Genomic DNA, 19,935 nt, shown 5'->3' on the forward strand with positions numbered 1-19,935 from the left:
TTGTACTTGGTCCGGGGACCCAAGTGCTGCAAGGTCACAGGGCCAACCACAATGGCGCCATTATGACAAAATGAATGATGTGGAAATGTGCCAGATATCGCTGATATTTGTGGTCTAAGGTTTTGTTCACATCTGCGCCGAGGTTCCATTCATAGGTTCCGTCAGACCATTCCGTCAGGGGAACCCATGCACGGGAATCAAATGGAAACGATAGGTTTCGTTTGCAAGATAGATAGATTAGATAGATTAGATAGATTAGATAGATTAGATAGATTAGATAGATTAGATAGATAGATAGATAGATAGATAGATAGATAGATAGATAGATAGATAGATAGATAGATAGATAGATAGATAGATAGATAGATAGATAGATAGATAGATAGATAGATAGATAGATAGATAGATAGATAGATTAGATAGATCCTGTATCTCTTTCTACAAATAGGGGGAATGGAAGGTTTTGGTTCTCATCTTCTAAACACCGTAAGAATGTCTGACTACCACTGGACAAATGGGTGCTGGGGACAAAAGAATGATATTAGGATGCGTATATATATATATATACACACACACACATTTTTAAATTATTATTGTTATTATTTTTTTAGAGGACCCATACTTGTAGATTGCTGCATGACAAATTGCACTTTTGCATCCTACAGACATGAATGGGATATAAATATGTTAGAAAAATTATGTAAATAGATCCAAATATCTGCGCCTAAAAATGTCATAACATATCTTTATAGCGGTCGGGGCTAATTTTTTTCTGATACAGAGCTCCAAATCTGCAGAGACAAACAGTTAAAGGGGTTATCCTGGATTTTAAAATGAATAGCTTTAGGATAGGTCATCAGTATTAGATCGGTGGGGGTCCAACTCTCGGCAACCCCGCCGATCAGCTGTTTTGAAGGGGCCGCATCGCTCGTACAAGCAAAGCAGCCTCTTCATTGTTTACATGGATTTAATTTTCCTTCCTACTTGCGCACGCTGTTACATTTGTATTGACTGTGCACGCTATTGCAGCGTTGTACTATTCAAGTGTATACCGATAGCATTATACAAATGATTGCAGCTTCATTGGTCCCCTAGTGGGCCAAAAAAAAAAGTTAGGTAAAGTTTAGTTTAAAAAAAAAGTCCCCCCCAAAAAATAAATAAACCCCTTTTTTAATTTAAAAAAAAAATGTATTTGCTAAAAATAGTAAACAATAATAAAAATACATATAGGGCACCGCCACAATTGTAACTACCCGTAGAATGGAGATTTTTACCACACGGCACATGGTATAAAGAAAAAAACAAAACTACGATGGCAGATTTGCCTTTTTTACCCCCCCCCCCAAATTTTTTTAAATAAAAGTTATTCACTAAATTATATGTACCCCTAAATGGTGCCAATAAAAACTACAACTCGTTGCGTAAAAAACAAGCCATCCTACGGCTACGTCGACGGAAAACCCCCCCATAAAAATGTATAACATTTTTTCATTGTACAAAAGTTATGAAACATAAAAACTATACTACAAAATAAAAAATATACAACTTCATTTGGTATCGCCGTATTTGTGGCGTATTTCTCGAGAGAACAGCAGGGACCGCGTATGCGCGTTACAGGCTGTATAACAGAACAGCGCATACACGGCACGTCACCAGCGATGTGTCGTATACCCGGAAGAAAATTTGAATAATTACACCACGTAACAGGTATACGGATGGTAAACACGGCGGGCAGAGAGTGACGTCACCGGTCATGTGCCCCACAGCAGCATCGGGAAACGGGGCCAATTTGGATACTGTAAGTACTTTACAAATGTATTCACATTCCCAAGTTTAAAGCATTAAAAGGGTATGTTCACACAAGGTCATTACGTCCGTAATTAACGGACGTATTTCGGCCGCAAGTACCGGACCGAACACACTGCAGGGAGCCGGGCTCCTAGCATCATAGTTATGTACGACGCTAGGAGTCCCTGCCTCGCTGCCGGACAACTGTCCCGTACTGTAATCATGTTTTCAGTACGGGACAGTAGTTCCACGGAGAGGCAGGGACTCCTAGCATCGTACATAACTATGATGCTAGGAGCCCGGCTCCCTGCACTGAGTTCGGTCCGGTACTTGCGGCCGAAATACGTCCGTCAATTACGGACGTAATGACCTTGTGTGAACATACCCTGACACATACAAGTTTTATCTCCAAAAACCCCCTTTAACTCCCATAAAAATAGAATAAAAAGTGATAAAAAGTTTTTTTTTCTATTCCACCCCACAAAGAATTTTAGTCTCGTTTTTCACTATATCACGTAGTACATTAAATGATGCCGTTAAAAACTACAAATTGTACGGCAAAAAAAATAATAAAAAGTTATGGCTTGTGGAAGATGGGGAGGAAAAAATAAAAAAATGGAAAAACAAAAAAATGGTTACGGTGGCAAGGGGTTAAACGTCATAAACAAAGACAAAACCCATCTAAAAGTGAATGATATGAGACAATGTAATGTTACAGGAAATTCGGGCACATGGGGGCGTGTTGCAGGATGTATACGGTATGGACAGGGTCAAGGTCCTCACCCCTTTAAAATGTTTCGGGCCATTCTATAGATACCATAAACGGTGGAGAGAATGTGGCGCTCGGCTTGCACTATTGATGCTGTACACACGGATTGTTTTATGTAAACAGATCATCACTAATAAAACACGGCTTTGATAAATCCATTTAAGTTCATCATAATAAAGGGAACATGGCATTTATAGTGGTAGAAACACCGTCACGCCCTTAGGTTGCGACCCCCTGCTGTGGACAATGATAGATGTGAGTTTTTAAAAAAATAAAAATACAGGACAATTAAAGGAGAAGTTAGAATTAAAAAAAAAGGGTATTTTTTTGTTTTCATTTTTTTTGCTAGAAACAGCGCCACTCTTGTCCAATGGCTGTGTCTGGTATTGCAGCATTTATCCATGTATTTGAGCCACATTGCCATTATTGCATCCATTTGTGGTCTATAGACAAAGCATTGTTCCACATTTGCTTGTCACATACCTGGGTTAATGGATATTAATTGATATTTACAGGCCCCCCCCCCCACCTACCATGTGCAGCTTATAATACTTGTGTATTGTTATGTAACTGAGGGGTCCGCGCTGTGACTTCTGCCGCTGCACCACCAATAACAAAAGCCCTGACTGCAGAAAACAGATGTTATACCATCCACATGGGTACTGTTCTGATATGCCTGGCTTCTGATGCAAGTCACACAGCTGGGGGTCACAAGCTACATGTGGCTCCCAAGCCACTGTTTGAGGGCCAAAAGACCATATAATCGCCATATGTTAAATTTAGCATCATTGTAATATGTTTTCATTACACAAAATGTTCCATTCATCTTAATTCTATGCAATCTTTTATTGTTACCTGGAAACTGTTGGCAAGCTGCTGTTGACTGATCTTTTGTTCTTATTTGTAATCTATAGAGTATATTGAGTGTGAATGCACTGTGGGTTTAATTGTCTCATTATCACCTTAATGTCCCACCTCATTAACACATATATACCCAATGTAAGTATTAGAGAGGTTGTTCAGAATTACAAAAACATGGCTGCTATTTTCCAGAATTGGGTTTGGTATTGCAGCTTCGCTCCATTAGGGCATGACCACACGTGGCGGATTTCCTCCGCAACTGTCCGCATCAATGCCGCACAGAATCTGCGTTGCAGATTCTGCTGCGGATCTGCACAAAATGTGCAGTAAATTGATGCGGACTAGCTGCTGCGGACTGCGGGAAAAGTGCTTCCCTTCTCCCTATCAGTGCAGGATAGAGAGAAGGGACAGCACTTTCCCTAGTGAAAGTAAACGAATTTCATACTTACCGGCCGTTGTCTTGGTGACGCGTCCCTCTTTCGGCATCCAGCCCGACCTCCCTGGATGACGCGGCAGTCCATGTGACCGCTGCAGCCTGTGATTGGCCTGTGATTGGCTGCAGCCGTCACTTAGACTGAAACGTCATCCTGGGAAGCCGGACTGGAGACAGAAGCAGGGAGTTCTCGGTAAGTATGAACTTATATTTTTTTACAGGTTGCTGTATATTGTGATCGGTAGTCACTGTCCAGGGGGCAGAAACAGTTACTGCCGATCGCTTAACTCTTTCAGCACCCTGGACAGTGACTATTTACTGACGTCGCCTAGCAACGCTCCCGTCATTACGGGAGCCCCATTGACTTCCTCAGTCTGGCTGTAGACCTAGAAATACATAGGTCCAGCCAGAATGAAGAAATGTCATGGCAAAAAAGCAAGACGCATCCGCAGCACACATAACATGTGCATGACAGCTGCGGACTTCATTGCGGAAATTAGAATCTCCATTGAAGTCAATGGAGAAATTCCGCCATGAGTCCGCCACTGCTCCGCAACAGACAGAGCATGCTGCGGACACCAAATTCCGCTCCGCAGCCTATGCTCCGCAGCGGAATTTTACGCCTCGTCTAAACGAACACTGCTAAATTAAAGTGTAAGTCAATGGACAAACGGCTCCGCTGCGGATTAACGCTGCGGAGTGTCCGCAGCGGAATTTTAGTGAAATTCCGCCACGTGTGAACCCAGCCTTAAAGTGGATGGGGCTTAGCTGCTATACCACACGCAACCTGTGGACAGGTGTGGCACTGTTTGTGAAAGAAAGAAGCTATGTTTTTCTAACCGTGTCCATTTCTTCAAATATTCCTATGTTAATTAGATTCATCTCTCTTCTGTGTTTACGGACTTCAGATAATCCTATGGTATTGAGCCAAGTTATCTGAGATATTCGCACACACAAATATTTTAAAAATGAATACAGTTAAAATAAGATCCATCAGCAGCAGCTACCCTGCTTGTTGACAGTTTTCACCTAGCAACAAAAGAAAAAAAAAATATTTTATGTTTGTTGATTATGGAACCAATATTGATCATAGGTGGAGCTCGACTGTAGGGGTCAGTTCACACGTAGCGTACTACGTATTTTCAGCAACATATTTTGAAAAAACGCTCAAATTGACTTGCGGTGCTATTTTTTAATCCGCAGCGTGTCAATTGTATTTGTGTAATCGCTGCTTCTGTGTTGTGGGTTTTCCCCATCGAATTCAATGGGAGGTAAAACCCGCAACAAATAGCAGATGATGTACTTTTTTGTGGCGGAATTCCACCGGAAAAATCGCAACTCAGAAAAAAACAAACGTATACTTACCCTGAAGTCTGTGTTTCTTCATCCAGGCCGGCCTCCTGTGATGACGTTTCATCCCATGTGACCGCTCCAGCCAATCACAGGAAGCAGCGGTCACATAGGATTAAACGTCATCCCAGGAGGCCGAGCTGCAGGATGTCGGAGGGTAAGGTTGTGTTTTTTTTTTTTTTCTATGTGCAGCTGTGCGTTTTTGGTGCGTTTTTTAGGCCGAAATTCCCTGCGGCGCCCAGGGCGGATATGCTGTGTGCTTTTACGTAGCGTATCCGCCCTGTGTGAACATAGCCTAATAGTAAGATAATGAACACTTGATTTGATGCATAGAGAAGTCTGACACTTTTCCAGGAGAGAAGTGGCACAGTGTCAGCTCTTCACAGAACTGAACAAACCGGTCTGTCCAGAATGTCCCGTGCTGTCATTTATTATTAAAGTAAACACATGTAGCAGCGGCTGTTTGCCGACAGTGACACAGTGACAGCCTGCATACAATGAGCTGCCTTCACCAGCGGGATGAGTGCTGAGTGACAGTCAAACAATAGCAAGACACAGTTATGACTATAATAAAGAACCGCACCAAACAACAGGATATAATAATACGCGCAGCAGGTGGAATGTGTGCGCTGCCATACGCTGCTACTGTAAACCACAATATATGTATATAGTGACTATACAAAGTATTCATGCCCTGGAGTTCAGACCTCAATGATACTCAATGTCTAGTGGGCTTGCAAAAGCTCTGCCAAAAATGTAGTGCTATAATAAAAATCCATCTTCATACACTGACTTCTTTCTGGATTTGTGCTTTTACACAGGAGCCATTGTAAACAAGCAGAGATGCAGGGTAAAGCATGGAGGACAGAGAAGCAGGGTGATTTAACATTATTTAGCTGGAGGCATTGATTATTGCTATCTATTTATGCCGCAAATCTTCAGGGGCCTACAGCAATCAATCTATTAGATCTTCTAGCATTCTAGAAGTCTAAGTGTACAATGCACTGAATGCAACAAATCGTACTACAACGTGGACATAGTGAAAATAATCTTAACTACACATGTTGGGGAAAACTAACAGAAATTTAGAATTACTGACAGTGATTTAATACTAATGTATTGCAGTATATCGTGATTCTGACAGGCTTCTATTAAGCCCGATTGCGTTGCAGGGGGCGCAATGAGCTCTTAGAGGGGGGTCGCCCCCCTCTTTCTAATGATTTAAATTCTGCAGTCGCTATTGACCGTGGCATCTAACGAGTTAAACGAGCGGGATTGCGCTCGAGCGCGATGCCGCTCGTTACTCTAAAGTGTCGGCTGTAACATACAGCAGACACCAGCATCGTATGGAGCGGGTTTACTCCGTGAGCCCGTTCCATACTTCCCCTACCCGACTTTGGCGTATGGATACGTCAAATGTCGGGAAGGGGTTAATACTTACTGCCAGGTTTCCCCACAGATGATAGGTGGGGGTCTCAGCAGAAGGACAATTTGTAATCAGCTTATTGTCAAGGGAATATTCTAACAAGTAGGAATTGTCCAAAGTGGACAACCCCTTTAAGGGAATGAGGATGAGCTGCAATACCAGACCCCCAGCATTGCAATTGATGTTGCAGATGGTGCCTAAAAAATTAACGACTTTTTAAAAAGACCTCCAGTGGAGACACCACTTTCCACGTCTGCACCCCCCACCTGACTGTATACCACACTCTACAATTATTTTATGTATACTGTGCTTACTTTTTGAACTGCTGCCTTGTCTGTGCTTTAAATAAGCCTCCATCTTGATTCTTAGATTTCCCCAGCTTTCTCTTCCTCTCTGCTTTGCTATCAATCCCATAAAGCTTCAGCACAGCATCACATGACCAGCATAGACCATACCATTTCTGCATGCTGGGGGACACTGTGATTATCATTCTCTCTATATTCTCCTAAATAAGCTGAGAAACCATAAGTATACAGACAGGGAGGCTGCACTATATTCTTCTACACCTGTGTGACAGGAACCTGTCCAAGTATCAGTGGGAGCTGATGATAGAAGTTTCTGTCCCCCCCGTCCCCCCCCTGTGTAATATTAGTGTGGTACAGGAACTGCTGAAGCCTGTGATGGGTGACACATAGATCTCCATAGATTAATGTAGAGAAAGTAGTCGATGTAGCTACTTACCTGCAAATGCTGATGCTGCTGCAGAATCAACTGTAGCCTCTGGTGCCGACACGATGCAGGACCTGTGAGTGACGTCACAGTGCTGCACTGCCAGAAGCTGGGCGTTGTGAAGAGAAGTGGATGACACTTCTATACACAACGCCCAGCTAGTAAAAGTAGTAAACGCCCCGATGTACGCACATAATACACGCCCAGTTGTACTTTTACTTTTCAACACGCCCAGTTGTACTTTTGCAAGCCTCATTTGCATAAATACGAAAATGGTCATAACTTGGCCAAAAATGCTCGTTTTTTAAAAATAAAAACGTTACTGTAATCTACATTGCAGCGCCGATCTGCTGCAATAGCAGATAGGGGCTGCAAAATCTGGTGACAGAGCCTCTTTAATAAATTGAAAACGTAAGGAGTTTGTGAAAGCCGGATGACAACTCCGACGGTGACATGTGGCCTTATCAGCTTTTTATTAAACATGAATAATTTATTTTTATTTTTTTAACAGACCCAGAAAAACTCTCCCAGATAACAAGTTCCTTGTCCCCACTTGCAGCTATCACAGGAGTGTCACTATTTGTAATTGTGTCCATTTGCTTCATATTTGTGTGGAAGAAATATCAACTTCAAAGAGGTAAGCAGCAGTCTATCCATCAGTCACCACAGACACAGGTCATTGGATAGTTTTAGGTGTAATCACCGAGCCTTTATATAGTATACACGGTTTACAAAACAAGTTCTGCTGAATACTGTATGTATAGTCTAGATGTCACAATTCTGTCTCCCGTGCAAATTGTCACCCCCTATTGGTTTACCATGATCTAACACGTGAGGTAGAGGAAGTGACAGCCACATTCAGAACATTTTTGACAGAAAATTGTTGGCCGGACACACTAATATCTTCATGACAAAAGCCCAAACTACTATAATACTGCCCCCTATGTACAAGAATTTAACTAATACAATACTGACCCCTATGGAAAACAATGTAACTACTATAATACTGCCTCCTATATACAGGAATATAACTACTATAATACTGCCCCCTATGTACAAGAATATAACTACTATAATACTGCCTCCTATATACAAGAATATAACTACTATAATACTGCTCCTATATACAAGAATATAACTACTATAATACTGCCCCCTATATACAAGAATATAACTACTATAATACTGCTCCATATGTACAAGAATATAACTACTATAATACTGCCCCCTATGTACAAGAATATAACTACTATAATACTGCCCCCTATGTACAAGAATATAACTACTATAATACTGCCCCCTATGTACAAGAATATAACTACTATATTACTGCTCCTATGTACAAGAATATAACTACTATAATACTGCCCCCTATATACAAGGATATAACTACTATAATACTGCCCCTATGTACAAGAATATAACTACTATAATACTGCTCCTATGTACAAGAATATAACTACTATAATACTGCTCCTATGTACAAGAATATAACTTCTATAATACTGCTCTTATATACAAGTATATAACTACTATAATACTGCCCCCTATGTACAAGAATATAACTACTATAATACTGCCCCTATATACAAGAATATAAACACTATAATACTAACCCCTATGTACAAGAATATAACTACTATAATACTGCCCTCTATATAGAAGAATATAACTACTATAATACTGCTCCTATATACAAGAATATAACTACTATAATACTGCCCCCTATGTACAAGAATATAACTACTATAATACTGCCCCCTATATACAAGAATATAACTACTATAATACTGCCCCTATATACAAGACTATAACTACTATAATACTGCCCCCTATGTACAAGTATATAACTACTATAATACTGCCCCCTATGTACAAGTATATAACTACTACAATACTGCCCCCTATGTACAAGAATATAACTACTATAATACTGTCCCCTATATACAAGAATATAACTACTATAATACTGCCCCCTATATACAAGAATATAACTACTATAATACTGCCCCTTATGTACAAGAATATAACTACTATAATACTGCCCCCTATATGCAAGAATATAACTACTATAATACTGCTTCCTATATACAAGAATATAACTACTATAATACTGCCCTCTATATACAAGAATATAACTACTATAATATTTCCTCCTATATACAAGAAAATAACTACTATAATACTGCCCTCTATGTACAAGGATATGTACAAGGGTATTCTGAATTAATAGAGGGGGAAGTGGTTACAAAGAGCGTGTCTCTTTCTGGAGGACCTGTCCTGTACTGTATTACACAGACAACACATTGATATGAATGGACACTATCTAATACTTTATTTTTCCTGTGGTGGCGCTGCAGGGAAATTAAACACCTACTGCCAGGTTCCCTACATTTTACAGCTGATCACTTGGGATCCCATCAAGGGGACACTTTGTGCTTATTGTCAAGGGAACCTTCTAAGGCGGGATTCACACGACCGGGTCGTTCCCGAGCCCGAGTGTCGGCCGGTAAAATCGGCCATTTTGCCCGGCCGGTTTGCATTCAGTTTTGCATCCGTGCCGGGCCGGGCAGATCCGGACAGTGACATCAGCGGCAACTCCTGAAGGGGAATCCCCATGTGTTCGGGGATTCCGCTTCAGGAGTTTCCCCTGATGTCACTGCCCAGATATGGACAGAGACATCAAGCGCTCTGTCCAGGAGCGGAATCCCCGAAAACACGGGGATTCCGCTCCTTCAAGGAGCTAAAGTGCGGCTAGCACATAGCAGAGCGGGGAGATACCTTCCTGCTCTGCTATAGTGGCGTCGCTGCAGTAGTAGCAGCCGCAGCTGCTAGCGGCGCCATCGAAGGTGTCGCCGGGCCAGGGTGCTTTTCAAGCAGGGGAAGGGAGCCAGCGCAGCGCTCCCTTCCACCTGCTGTACACCCCGGCCCTGCCACACCTTGTACAGCGATGCCATTCGTCAGAATGGCATCAACTACTCCTCCTCACATGCACTCTGCGCTGTGAGGAGGAGGAGATAGAGCGCAAGCGCCGGAAAACCCGGCCATCACTCGGGACACATCCCGGTGATGGCCGTGTATTACCCAGCCCCATAGACTTCTATGGGAGCCGGGCGACCGGGTACCCGGGGTGAAGATAGAGCATGTCCTACTTTTTGACGGCCGGTTTTTCCGGCCGTCAAAAAATCGGTCGTGTGAATAGCCCCATTAGGGGTCTATTATTCCTAATGCAGCCGGGTCACCCGGCCGGGAAACCCTGCAGTGTGAATGAGGCCTAAAAAGTAGAGATTGTCCAAAACAGAGACCCCCTTTTAAAGACACATACAATTTTTATACTAACTGAAGCTGATTACGTTCTAAGCCTCTTCTTTCTATTTCAGCCATCCAGTGGAAGCTCCAGCCCCGGAGGTAAAGCACGATTTTCTTCTGAATGTGTTTTTTGTATTTTGGGTATTATTGAACAATAAACATTCTGTTTTCCTTGTTACAGACCTTCAACAGAATACAGAAGGACGCCAATATATTCAGGTAAAGCCATTTCCTCTTAAGGACTGCTGGGCAATGAAAGGTGCTATTGTTACTCTAGTCAGTAAGTTCAGAAGTCTGCGAACATCATGGATTAGTCTTGTTTTTTTTACTCGTATGAAAGGAGATGCGTCATTTCCTCAACAGTTGTATCTACTGGCCGGGGGGTTGCTATAGTTGATGTAGAGGTAGCAGTCGGGCCACGATGTGTGAGGGGACCATTAGCCCCTCTGCCACAAAGGAGACACCAGTATTATAAATGGCATATGGTAGGTGGGGGGCCCTGTTACAGATTTTGCTTTGGGGCCTAGGTCCAGGGGTTGTCCAGGCACGAATAGGTCATCAGTGATTATCGGTCGGGGTCTGACACCCGGACCCCACACTGATCAGCTGCTCCGGCTGCCTCCAGGCACCGGATGTCCATGCCAGAAGCCGATGGCTCTGGTCCAGAATAGCGGCCGAGCTGCAGTACTGTAGTATTCAAGGGAATAGAAGCAGAGCTTCAGTTCTGCAGCACGGCCGCCATGCAGCGTACGGAGCCATCTGCTTCCGGCTCCAGACTCTGCATACACCGCATAGAATCCGGCGCCCAGGGGCATCCGGAGCAGCTGATCGGCGTAGGGCTTGGGTGTAGGACACCCACCAATCATATAATGATGACCTATCCTGTGGATAGGCCATCAGTTGTCCGTGCCCGGACAACCCATATAAAGTTAGACCACTGTCTACTGGAATATGTTTAACCCCTTCACATTATATGACATATATATCAGTCACGAGCTGGGGCTGGTTCCTGCTCTGTGACGGGATCGGAAATAACTACGATCCTGTTAGTCCAACCCCTTAAATGTTGCGGCATCTAAGTTATTTCACAGAGGTAGGTGGGTCCCTCTGTCAGCCCATTGGCGCCATGCGGCACGATCAAGCATTATACATGCCACCTAAACAAACCAAAAGACTATTTTTTATTAAAATATAATGGGGCAGGTTTAGTTCTAGACGTTGTGAACTTAGACAAGGCAGTAAGAAAATGAGCTAAATTGATCAAAGTTGCGCACGCTGTATGATACATGTGGCGCATCTAGTTAGACATGCTAGACACTTTTCTCTTACTTATACCATCTGTTAGTTAACTTAGTTTACGCCAGTTTTTTGTGCCAAAATTTTGGCACGTTTTAGGCCTGATTTACACAAGCGTGTGCGTTTTGCGCACGCAAAAAACGCTGCGTTTTGCGTGCGCAAAAGGCACTTAACAGCTGTGTGTGTCATCAGTGTATGATGCGCGATTTTCTCGCAGCCGCCATCATTATGACACTCCGTTTGGATGTTTGTAAACAGAAAAGCACGTGGTGCTTTTCTGTTTGCATTCAGAGTTTGACAGCTCTTGCGCAAACCACGCAGTTCGCACGGAAGTGCTTCCGTGCAGCATGCGTGGTTTTCACGCACCCATTGACTTCAATGGGTGCGTGATGCGCGAACAGCGCACAAAGAAAGGACATGTCGTGAGTTTTACGCAACGCACTCGCGCTGCGCAAAACTCACGCACTGTCTGCACTGCCCCATAGCCTAATATAGGTGCGTACGACACGCGTGAAAAGCACGCGCGTATATTACGCTCGTGTAAATGATGCCTAAGGGTGTCACATTTGAAACCACGCCCTCTTTTCCCCAGACCATGCCCCTTTACCACATAAATGACGCCCCTTGTCGAGCATGTAAAAAAAACCCTGTTTAAAACAGTTAATAAATGTGGCGCACAACGTGGTATCGCAGTAATCGTACCAACCCTTAGAATAAAGATAACATATTATTTATACCATATGTTGCATGGCATAGAAAAAAAAAACAAAAATGAAAAAAAAAAAAAAGCCAAAAAGTTAACCATGAAATTATATATATATCCCAAAATGGTGCCAATAAAAATGACAGCTCGTCTTGCAAAAAAACAAAACAAGCCCTCTTACAGCTTTGTGGATGGAATAACTAAAAAGTTATAGCTCTTGGAAGGCGTCAATAAAATCTTTAAAAAACATTACTTTCCTGAAGGCCCAAAATAGGCCGCGTCTTTGTGGGGTCAAAAGGAAACATAATAAAATAGTAACAAAAAAACAAATGGAGTTTCAATACAGCTACCTAAAAGGGGCAGATAAAGATCTTATTACTACATAATCAGCTCCAAAAACAAGATTGTATCTCTGCAATTGGAAGACGCAGTGCTGCAGTGTAAAGCAAGAGGAAAGGTCTGAGCAGCAGCGTTAGTCTATAATGAGACAGTCAGAAGATTTGCTCCGACTGTTGTTAGACTATACAACTAAGCTGGAGTGATTGATGATAGCGGTGCCCAAGTGGAGCAGAAATACTAGAACATTAGCCAGATATAAGATACAATGTGTATATAGATATATTCACACTTCATTCAGTGATTGTATAATTCTCTTTTCTGTTTCTGCAGGACATGAAGATGCCATTAATGATTTTGGGATATACGAGTTTGTGTCTTTACCAGATTCTACAGCTCCACATCGGGTGCGTTTATAAGGGATTTTAAAGTTTCTGTGCAGCTGATTGGGCGCTGCTTATCTCGGGAGAAACAATAGGATTAGACCGATAAATCCAACATGTCCGACCTATGTTTCCCCCAACAAAAGCAATGAAATATGCACAAGTATGATGGTGGTGTTAATGTAACTTCCTCAGGAGTCCTAGGTGGTCATATGAGTCTGTGCTGATAGGTCTATCCCCATATATCTATCAGCATACACGGCACACCATATAGCGGCTGCTGATCAGCACCTACTGGTCAATGTATACAATTTCACCCTTATGCCCTATTCTAAAAGGATCTCACAGTGGAGTGGCAGATACAAGTTTATAAAGCTCCCTCTGTATACATAACTATGCAGGGAGCTCCCCCTAGTGGTGAATGCAGGCAGACCGAATTGTATTATATAACTCTATGGTTGTGTGAAGGGAAGCAGGGAATTTGGAGCTATGTATCAGAAAAACAGAGCACCGACTCCTGTTTTATATCAAGTCCACAGTCAGCGCAGCGTCTAGCAGGACATTTCCCAGCACTTCATGCTTCCCTCTGCTGACAAGCTTTATGGAGACGCTGATTTAATTTTCCAGCAGGACTTGGCACCTGCCCACACTGCCAAAAGTGCCAATTCCTGGTGTAATAACCACAGTATCACTGCGCCTGATTGGCCAGCAAACTCGCCTGGCCTAAACCTCATAGAGAATCTATAGGGTATTGTCAAGAGAAAGATGAGACTCCAGACACAACAATGCAGACGAGCTGAAGGCCACTATCAAAGCGACCTGGGCTTCTATAACACCTCAGCAGTGCCACAGGCTGATCGCCCCATGCCACGCTGCATTGATAACACCTCAGCAGTGCCACAGGCTGATCACCACCATGCCACGCCGCATTGATAACACCTCACCAGTGCCACAGGCTGATCGCCTCCATGCCACAGCGATAACACCTCAGCGATGCCACAGGCTGATCACCTCCATGCCACGCCACATTGATAACACCTCACCAGTGCCACAGGCTGATCGCCTCCATGCCACGCCGCATTGATAACACCTCAGCAGTGCCACAGGCTGATCGCCCCCATGCCACGCCGTATTGATAACACCTCAGCAGTGCCACAGGCTGATCGCCCCCACGCCACGCCGCATTGATAACACCCCGACCAATGCGGCGTGGCGTGGGGGCGATGCAGTAATTCATGCGGAGTCTGAGCCCCGACCAAGTATTGAGGGCAGATACTCAGACAGACTTCTCAGTAGGCCAACATTTTGGTATTAAAAATTATTTTTGAAATTGGGCTTATATAATATTCTAATTTTCTGAGACACTACATTTTGGGTTTTCATGAACTGTTACCATAATGCTGGAAATAGATCACTCTGTGTGTAATGAATCTATAGAATATATGAATTTCACTTTTTTAATTGAATTACTGAAATAAATTTACTTTTTGATGATATTCTAATTCATTGAGAAGGACTAGTATATATATATAGGGAGCTTACTGCACTTGGATGCGTACAGTTGCAGATCTATAAATCTGTATGCAGTGAGCTCCCCCTAGTGGCGGCTGCAGGTAAACAAAATTTTATCACTTCACTCAATGACTGTGAAAGAAAGCAGCAGGAAAATAGAAATTGTATTTGGGGCCAAAACTCCTACAAAGCTTACCTGCATATATTATTATTATCACACCTACATCTGCTCTACCACTGTCTGGAAAACTTCACACACAAGCAACGGACATATGGCTGACGTTCTCTCTGAATCTGTGATACTTAACACAGTGAGATATTTATATATTGGAGATGAGGGGGCTGCAGCTGAATTCGTCTTTTATTACGCACTTAATAAATTTATTACAATCATTTTTATGACAGTTTTAATAAAATAGATGAAGCTCCTTCTCTACTGAACTGTACCCTGTATGTCGTAGTGCGCCCCCTGCTGGTTGCTCCATTAATCAATTCAAATTGTCAGTGATAAAATATGAATGCGAAAAAAAGTGGATCATAAGCGGCGCTGCTACTTGGTTATAAGGAATGCAGATAATAGATAACTATTTATTGTAATCCAGGCTACGCGTTTCAATGCCGTACCGGCATCTTCATCAGGCCATACTAAATATCCGTACAGACAGCAATACTTAAATATATCCCATTGTTAAAAAAAAAAAATTTTTAAAACGCCAATGTGACCGGGGTCAATGTACCCCAGTGACGTCATCCTGCGGGTCAAAGTTTAAAATCGTAGCTATTTAGCAGATAACATCTTAAATATACATCAACTTAAATTGTCAGTGATGTCAGATACCCCGTGTCATTTCAGAATACACAGACCCCCAAACATTTTATAAGGTTCAGCCCCAACAACAAGCTGATCATGGCACCCACTGAAATAAATGCCCTATGCTGTGACAGAGAGGGGAGTCCTGATGGAAAACCCCCCTCAATTACTATATACCCTAAAAGCCATATAGAGAGGGGCTTTCTTAACCAGATGACCCCTTTAACCCCTTCCAACAGTAACCATTTTTCATCTTTTTCATTTTCGCTTTTTCATCCCTACCTTCCAAAAGCCTTAACTTTTTTATTTTTCCGTCGCTATGAGTGTTTTGTGTCACCATTTTCTGAGAGCCATAACTTCCTTATTTTTCTATTGATTGAGTGGTACGAGGACAAATTGTTTGCGGAGCGAGCTTTACGACTCATGCACACGACCGTGTGCGCCGTCCGAGTCCCGTCAGTGATTCGAGGCAAGATAGGACATGTTCTAGCTTTCCTCGGATCGGAGACTCGGATCATTTTTCACGGACCCGATTCACCCGTCAAAGTGAATGGGTCCGTGAAGACGATCGGGTGCCACTCGGATGCCATCAAAAATGGTCGTATGCAGGAGGCCTCCGTGTCTATTTGTACCATTTTGGGGTTCTTAAGACTTTTTGATCTCTTTTGATTCCATTTTTCGTGAAAGATCAGGTGACCAAAAAACAGCAATTCTGGCGTTTTAAAATGATTATTTTTTTTTTTTACTGCATTCACCGTGTGGGTTAAATAATGTTATATTGTAATATTTGGGCATTTTAAGTTATTTATTTATTTTTTACATTGCTTTTTGGGGGAAAATGAAATAACTTTTATTCATTTTTTTTTGTATAAAAAAAATCTTTATTTAACTTTTTTTATATGTCCCCCTAGGGGACTTGAAGCAGCAATCGCTGGATCGCTTGTACAATATACTGAATTACTAATGTATTGAAGTATATTGTGATTTTCACAGGCCTCTGTTAATAGGAGCACAAAGATGGCAGACCAGGGGTCCTTCGTTATGACAACCCTTGGCACCCTGCGATTGCGTCGTGGGGGGTCTGATGGGCTGTTGAAGGGGGCTGCCCCCCCTCTTTATAACCTGTTCCACACTTTCCCTCCTGACTTCCGCTGTATATATCCTAATGCCCCCCTGGATGGTGCTAAATGAGAATCAGGGTCCTGGGATAGCATCAATGCCCTTCCTTTATGACCTTGTCTAGATTGAAAATCCAATTTTTAAATACATTTATAGGGTATTAATTCTAATAGCCAGGGGGCAGAGCGGCTATAAAGTGCATCTCTCGCTCTGTAAGACCTAGCATGTTGGTGAATCACATGGGCAGTCCAGTAATTCCATTGTCAACTGTGTAATGCTTTATTTCGCCTGTGGTGGCGCTGCAGAATAACTGAACACCTGCTGGGATTCCCCATAGATTACGGTGATTGCTGGGGGGCCCAGCATCGTAACACTGAACTTATTACTGATCAGCGAGTTTAATTTACCTCCAGAGCTGCGTTCAGAATTCTGCTGACTGCCACTAAGAGTCCATCAGTATTATATTGACACAACAAAGATCCTTTAACACATTGCATTTTGGGAAAATCTTTTCTACATAAAACTATTGTTGTTAACGCTATATCTTCCACAATGCATCACAGCAGGGTATGCTCTGCACAGACCAGTAAGGGAAAGCAGGAAAATGTGAGGTTTTGCAGTCTGAGAGCTAGCAAGCAACTAGCAGAATTTTGAATGCAGCTCTGAATGTGAGTGGAATATAAGACATGTAGCAGAAAGCTAATTGAATTGTGTAGCCTTTCCCAGTATACTGAATAATCTGACACCACTAATGCAGCCATATTTATATTAACCCATTGTATTACAGGTAATACCTCCTGCCTCCAATTCTCTGCAAGTCCAGGATACAAATGGCACCGTCTATGAAGTTATACAGTTTGTCCCGGAGCCGGTGCAAAATGATTCACAACCGTAAGTGCTGCATTATCTGTGGGTACAAGCTCCCGAACCCCAATACAAGATCTTTAACAAGACCCTCCAACTATCATTCATCAGTTTATTACTGGTCTCCTCATATGGGGCAGAGGGACCTTTTGGACCACCGCTGGTTCTGGGGCCAGAGTGCAATTGCACCACCTATAGTTATGCCCCTGGGTACAGGTCACATGTATTATATAGGAGGAAAGATATAAAATATGGAATCATCTCATGCATAGGAGGTGCAGCTATGTCTGGGGGTCCTGCGCTGTACTCCATGGCTGTTACGGTACTAAAACATTGCTTATATAAAAGTGGACCTCCAGGGAGGGGAGAGAGCACCTTAATATGGGAAATCATCTCATACACTGACAGCAGCCAATGTTAACAGAGCTGCAGTGTAAAGCATGGGGGACAACAGGGCACCAGCCAATGTGAACAGAGCTGCAGTGTAAAGCATGGGGGACAACAGAGCATCAGCTAAGCTGCAGTCACTGATCATAGCTGTGGAGTTAAAAAGCAGCCACCAATTAAATAGAAAAAAATTAGAAGAGGGACTGATTCAGGGAATATTAGAATGTAAGGGAATTGCTGTACATGCAGTTGCCTAATTTACAAGTGAGGGTTCGGCACTGTAAAACTTCGCTCTAATTTTATACTGTTACAATCGTCATGGACTATTTGCAGTAACTGAGTAAATATCGTACAGCTTAGCCGGGCAAATAAATAACGTCAGGTAAATAACCTGTCCCTTTGTTATCAGCAACAAAAGAGGGTATTCTATATCGTGTAGATTTAGTCAAAGCGGATCTGTCACAGGGACATTATTTGGTTACTTGATTAGGGTCAGATAATTACCTTTCCCTAAAACCGGTAACATTACAAGAAGCGTGAAAAGTGATATGTCAGCGCTCTGGCCAATTCACAGTGCAAGGGTAAGGGTATGTTCACACAGGGTGAATATGCTACGTAAAAAAAGGACACAGTGTATCCTCCCTGGTCGCCGCAGGGTATTTCCGGACGAAAAACTGCACCAAATTGTGCAGTTTATTGGCTGGAATGTCCACCGCGGAAATTCTGCACTGAAAGAAAAATAGATATACTTACCATGGCGAAGCGTTCCTCCGACGTCATGACGTTCTGCAGCCCTGGAGTGACGTTTCATACCATGTGACCGCTGCAGCCTGTGATTGGCTGCAGCGGTCACATGGGCTGAAACATTATCCCAGGAGGCTGGCCTGGACAAAAAAGCACAGAATTCTGGGTAAGTATAGGATTTTTTTTTCCTGAGTTGTGATTTTTGCAGCAGAATCGCAGCTTTTCCACTGCAAAAATCGCAGCGATTACGCAAATACAATTGACATACGGATCAATTTCTGAGCATTTTTTCCACTGATCATTTACGCAGCGTGTGGATGAGATTTGCTTCAATCTCATCCACTCTGCTGCTACTGTATTACGCTGCGAATTTTCCACAACGAAATCCGTTGTAGAAAATCTGCAGTATTTATGCTACGTGTGAACTTACCCTAAAGGAGTATACTCTGCAAAATGGCTATATATCCACCACTTCCGTACATCTGACATACTATTACATTAGGTAAGCGGGTCGTTCCTGATAACCGATGTAACAGTATGTCCCAGTGATGGCTGTATTAGTCTAGAGCTTTCGTTACCGATTTGGATTTCGTGCGATAGTAGTGTCGAGGTTGTGACAACTTTCGGGTCGCAAAGCGACCACATTCACTTTCAATGCCTGCGATGCAAACAGTGCGACACAGCGATCTTTGGCCGTACGACCCTGGTCACAGTGAAAGAGTGTAGCCCTGGACTTATACAGCCAACACCATGCGCTAACGATCGGGATCGAAAATATCTCTGATCCCAGATTTTTTACCACTTAGATGCTGTGGCCGGTGCTGACTACGTCATTAAGTAGTTAGACAGAGACTCCTAGCGTCATAAAATGTCTATGAGGCCATGAGTTCCGTTCACCTGTACCGTGGTCGGGCCGGGAAATCCAGCCGACACTTGGACCGTATTTCACGGCCCGATCTTGGTCGTTTGCACGAGCACTTATAGGCTGCCTCAGTTTTTCACTGAGACCCCCACCAATAACTCAAACTCAGGGCTTATTCAGACGAACGGAATATACGTCAGTGCAACGCGCGTGATTTTCACGCGCGTCGCACGGACCTATATTAGTCTATGGG

General features: G+C 42.9%; 1 protein-coding gene across 1 annotated transcript in view; it reads left to right on the forward strand.

Moving 5' to 3' along the window:
* HEPACAM2 (HEPACAM family member 2) overlaps positions 1–19,935 on the forward strand; it is a 97,687-nt gene that overhangs the window by 66,117 nt on the left and 11,635 nt on the right. Inside the window, exons 5-9 of the mRNA XM_075827719.1 lie at positions 7,868–7,993; positions 10,737–10,764; positions 10,847–10,884; positions 13,334–13,407; positions 17,613–17,716. Of these exons, the coding sequence (XP_075683834.1) occupies positions 7,868–7,993; positions 10,737–10,764; positions 10,847–10,884; positions 13,334–13,407; positions 17,613–17,716 (370 nt within the window). The remainder of the gene's footprint in view (positions 1–7,867; positions 7,994–10,736; positions 10,765–10,846; positions 10,885–13,333; positions 13,408–17,612; positions 17,717–19,935) is intronic.

This window comes from Rhinoderma darwinii, chromosome 5, assembly GCF_050947455.1.
Source record: "Rhinoderma darwinii isolate aRhiDar2 chromosome 5, aRhiDar2.hap1, whole genome shotgun sequence".
NCBI lineage: Eukaryota > Metazoa > Chordata > Amphibia > Anura > Rhinodermatidae > Rhinoderma > Rhinoderma darwinii.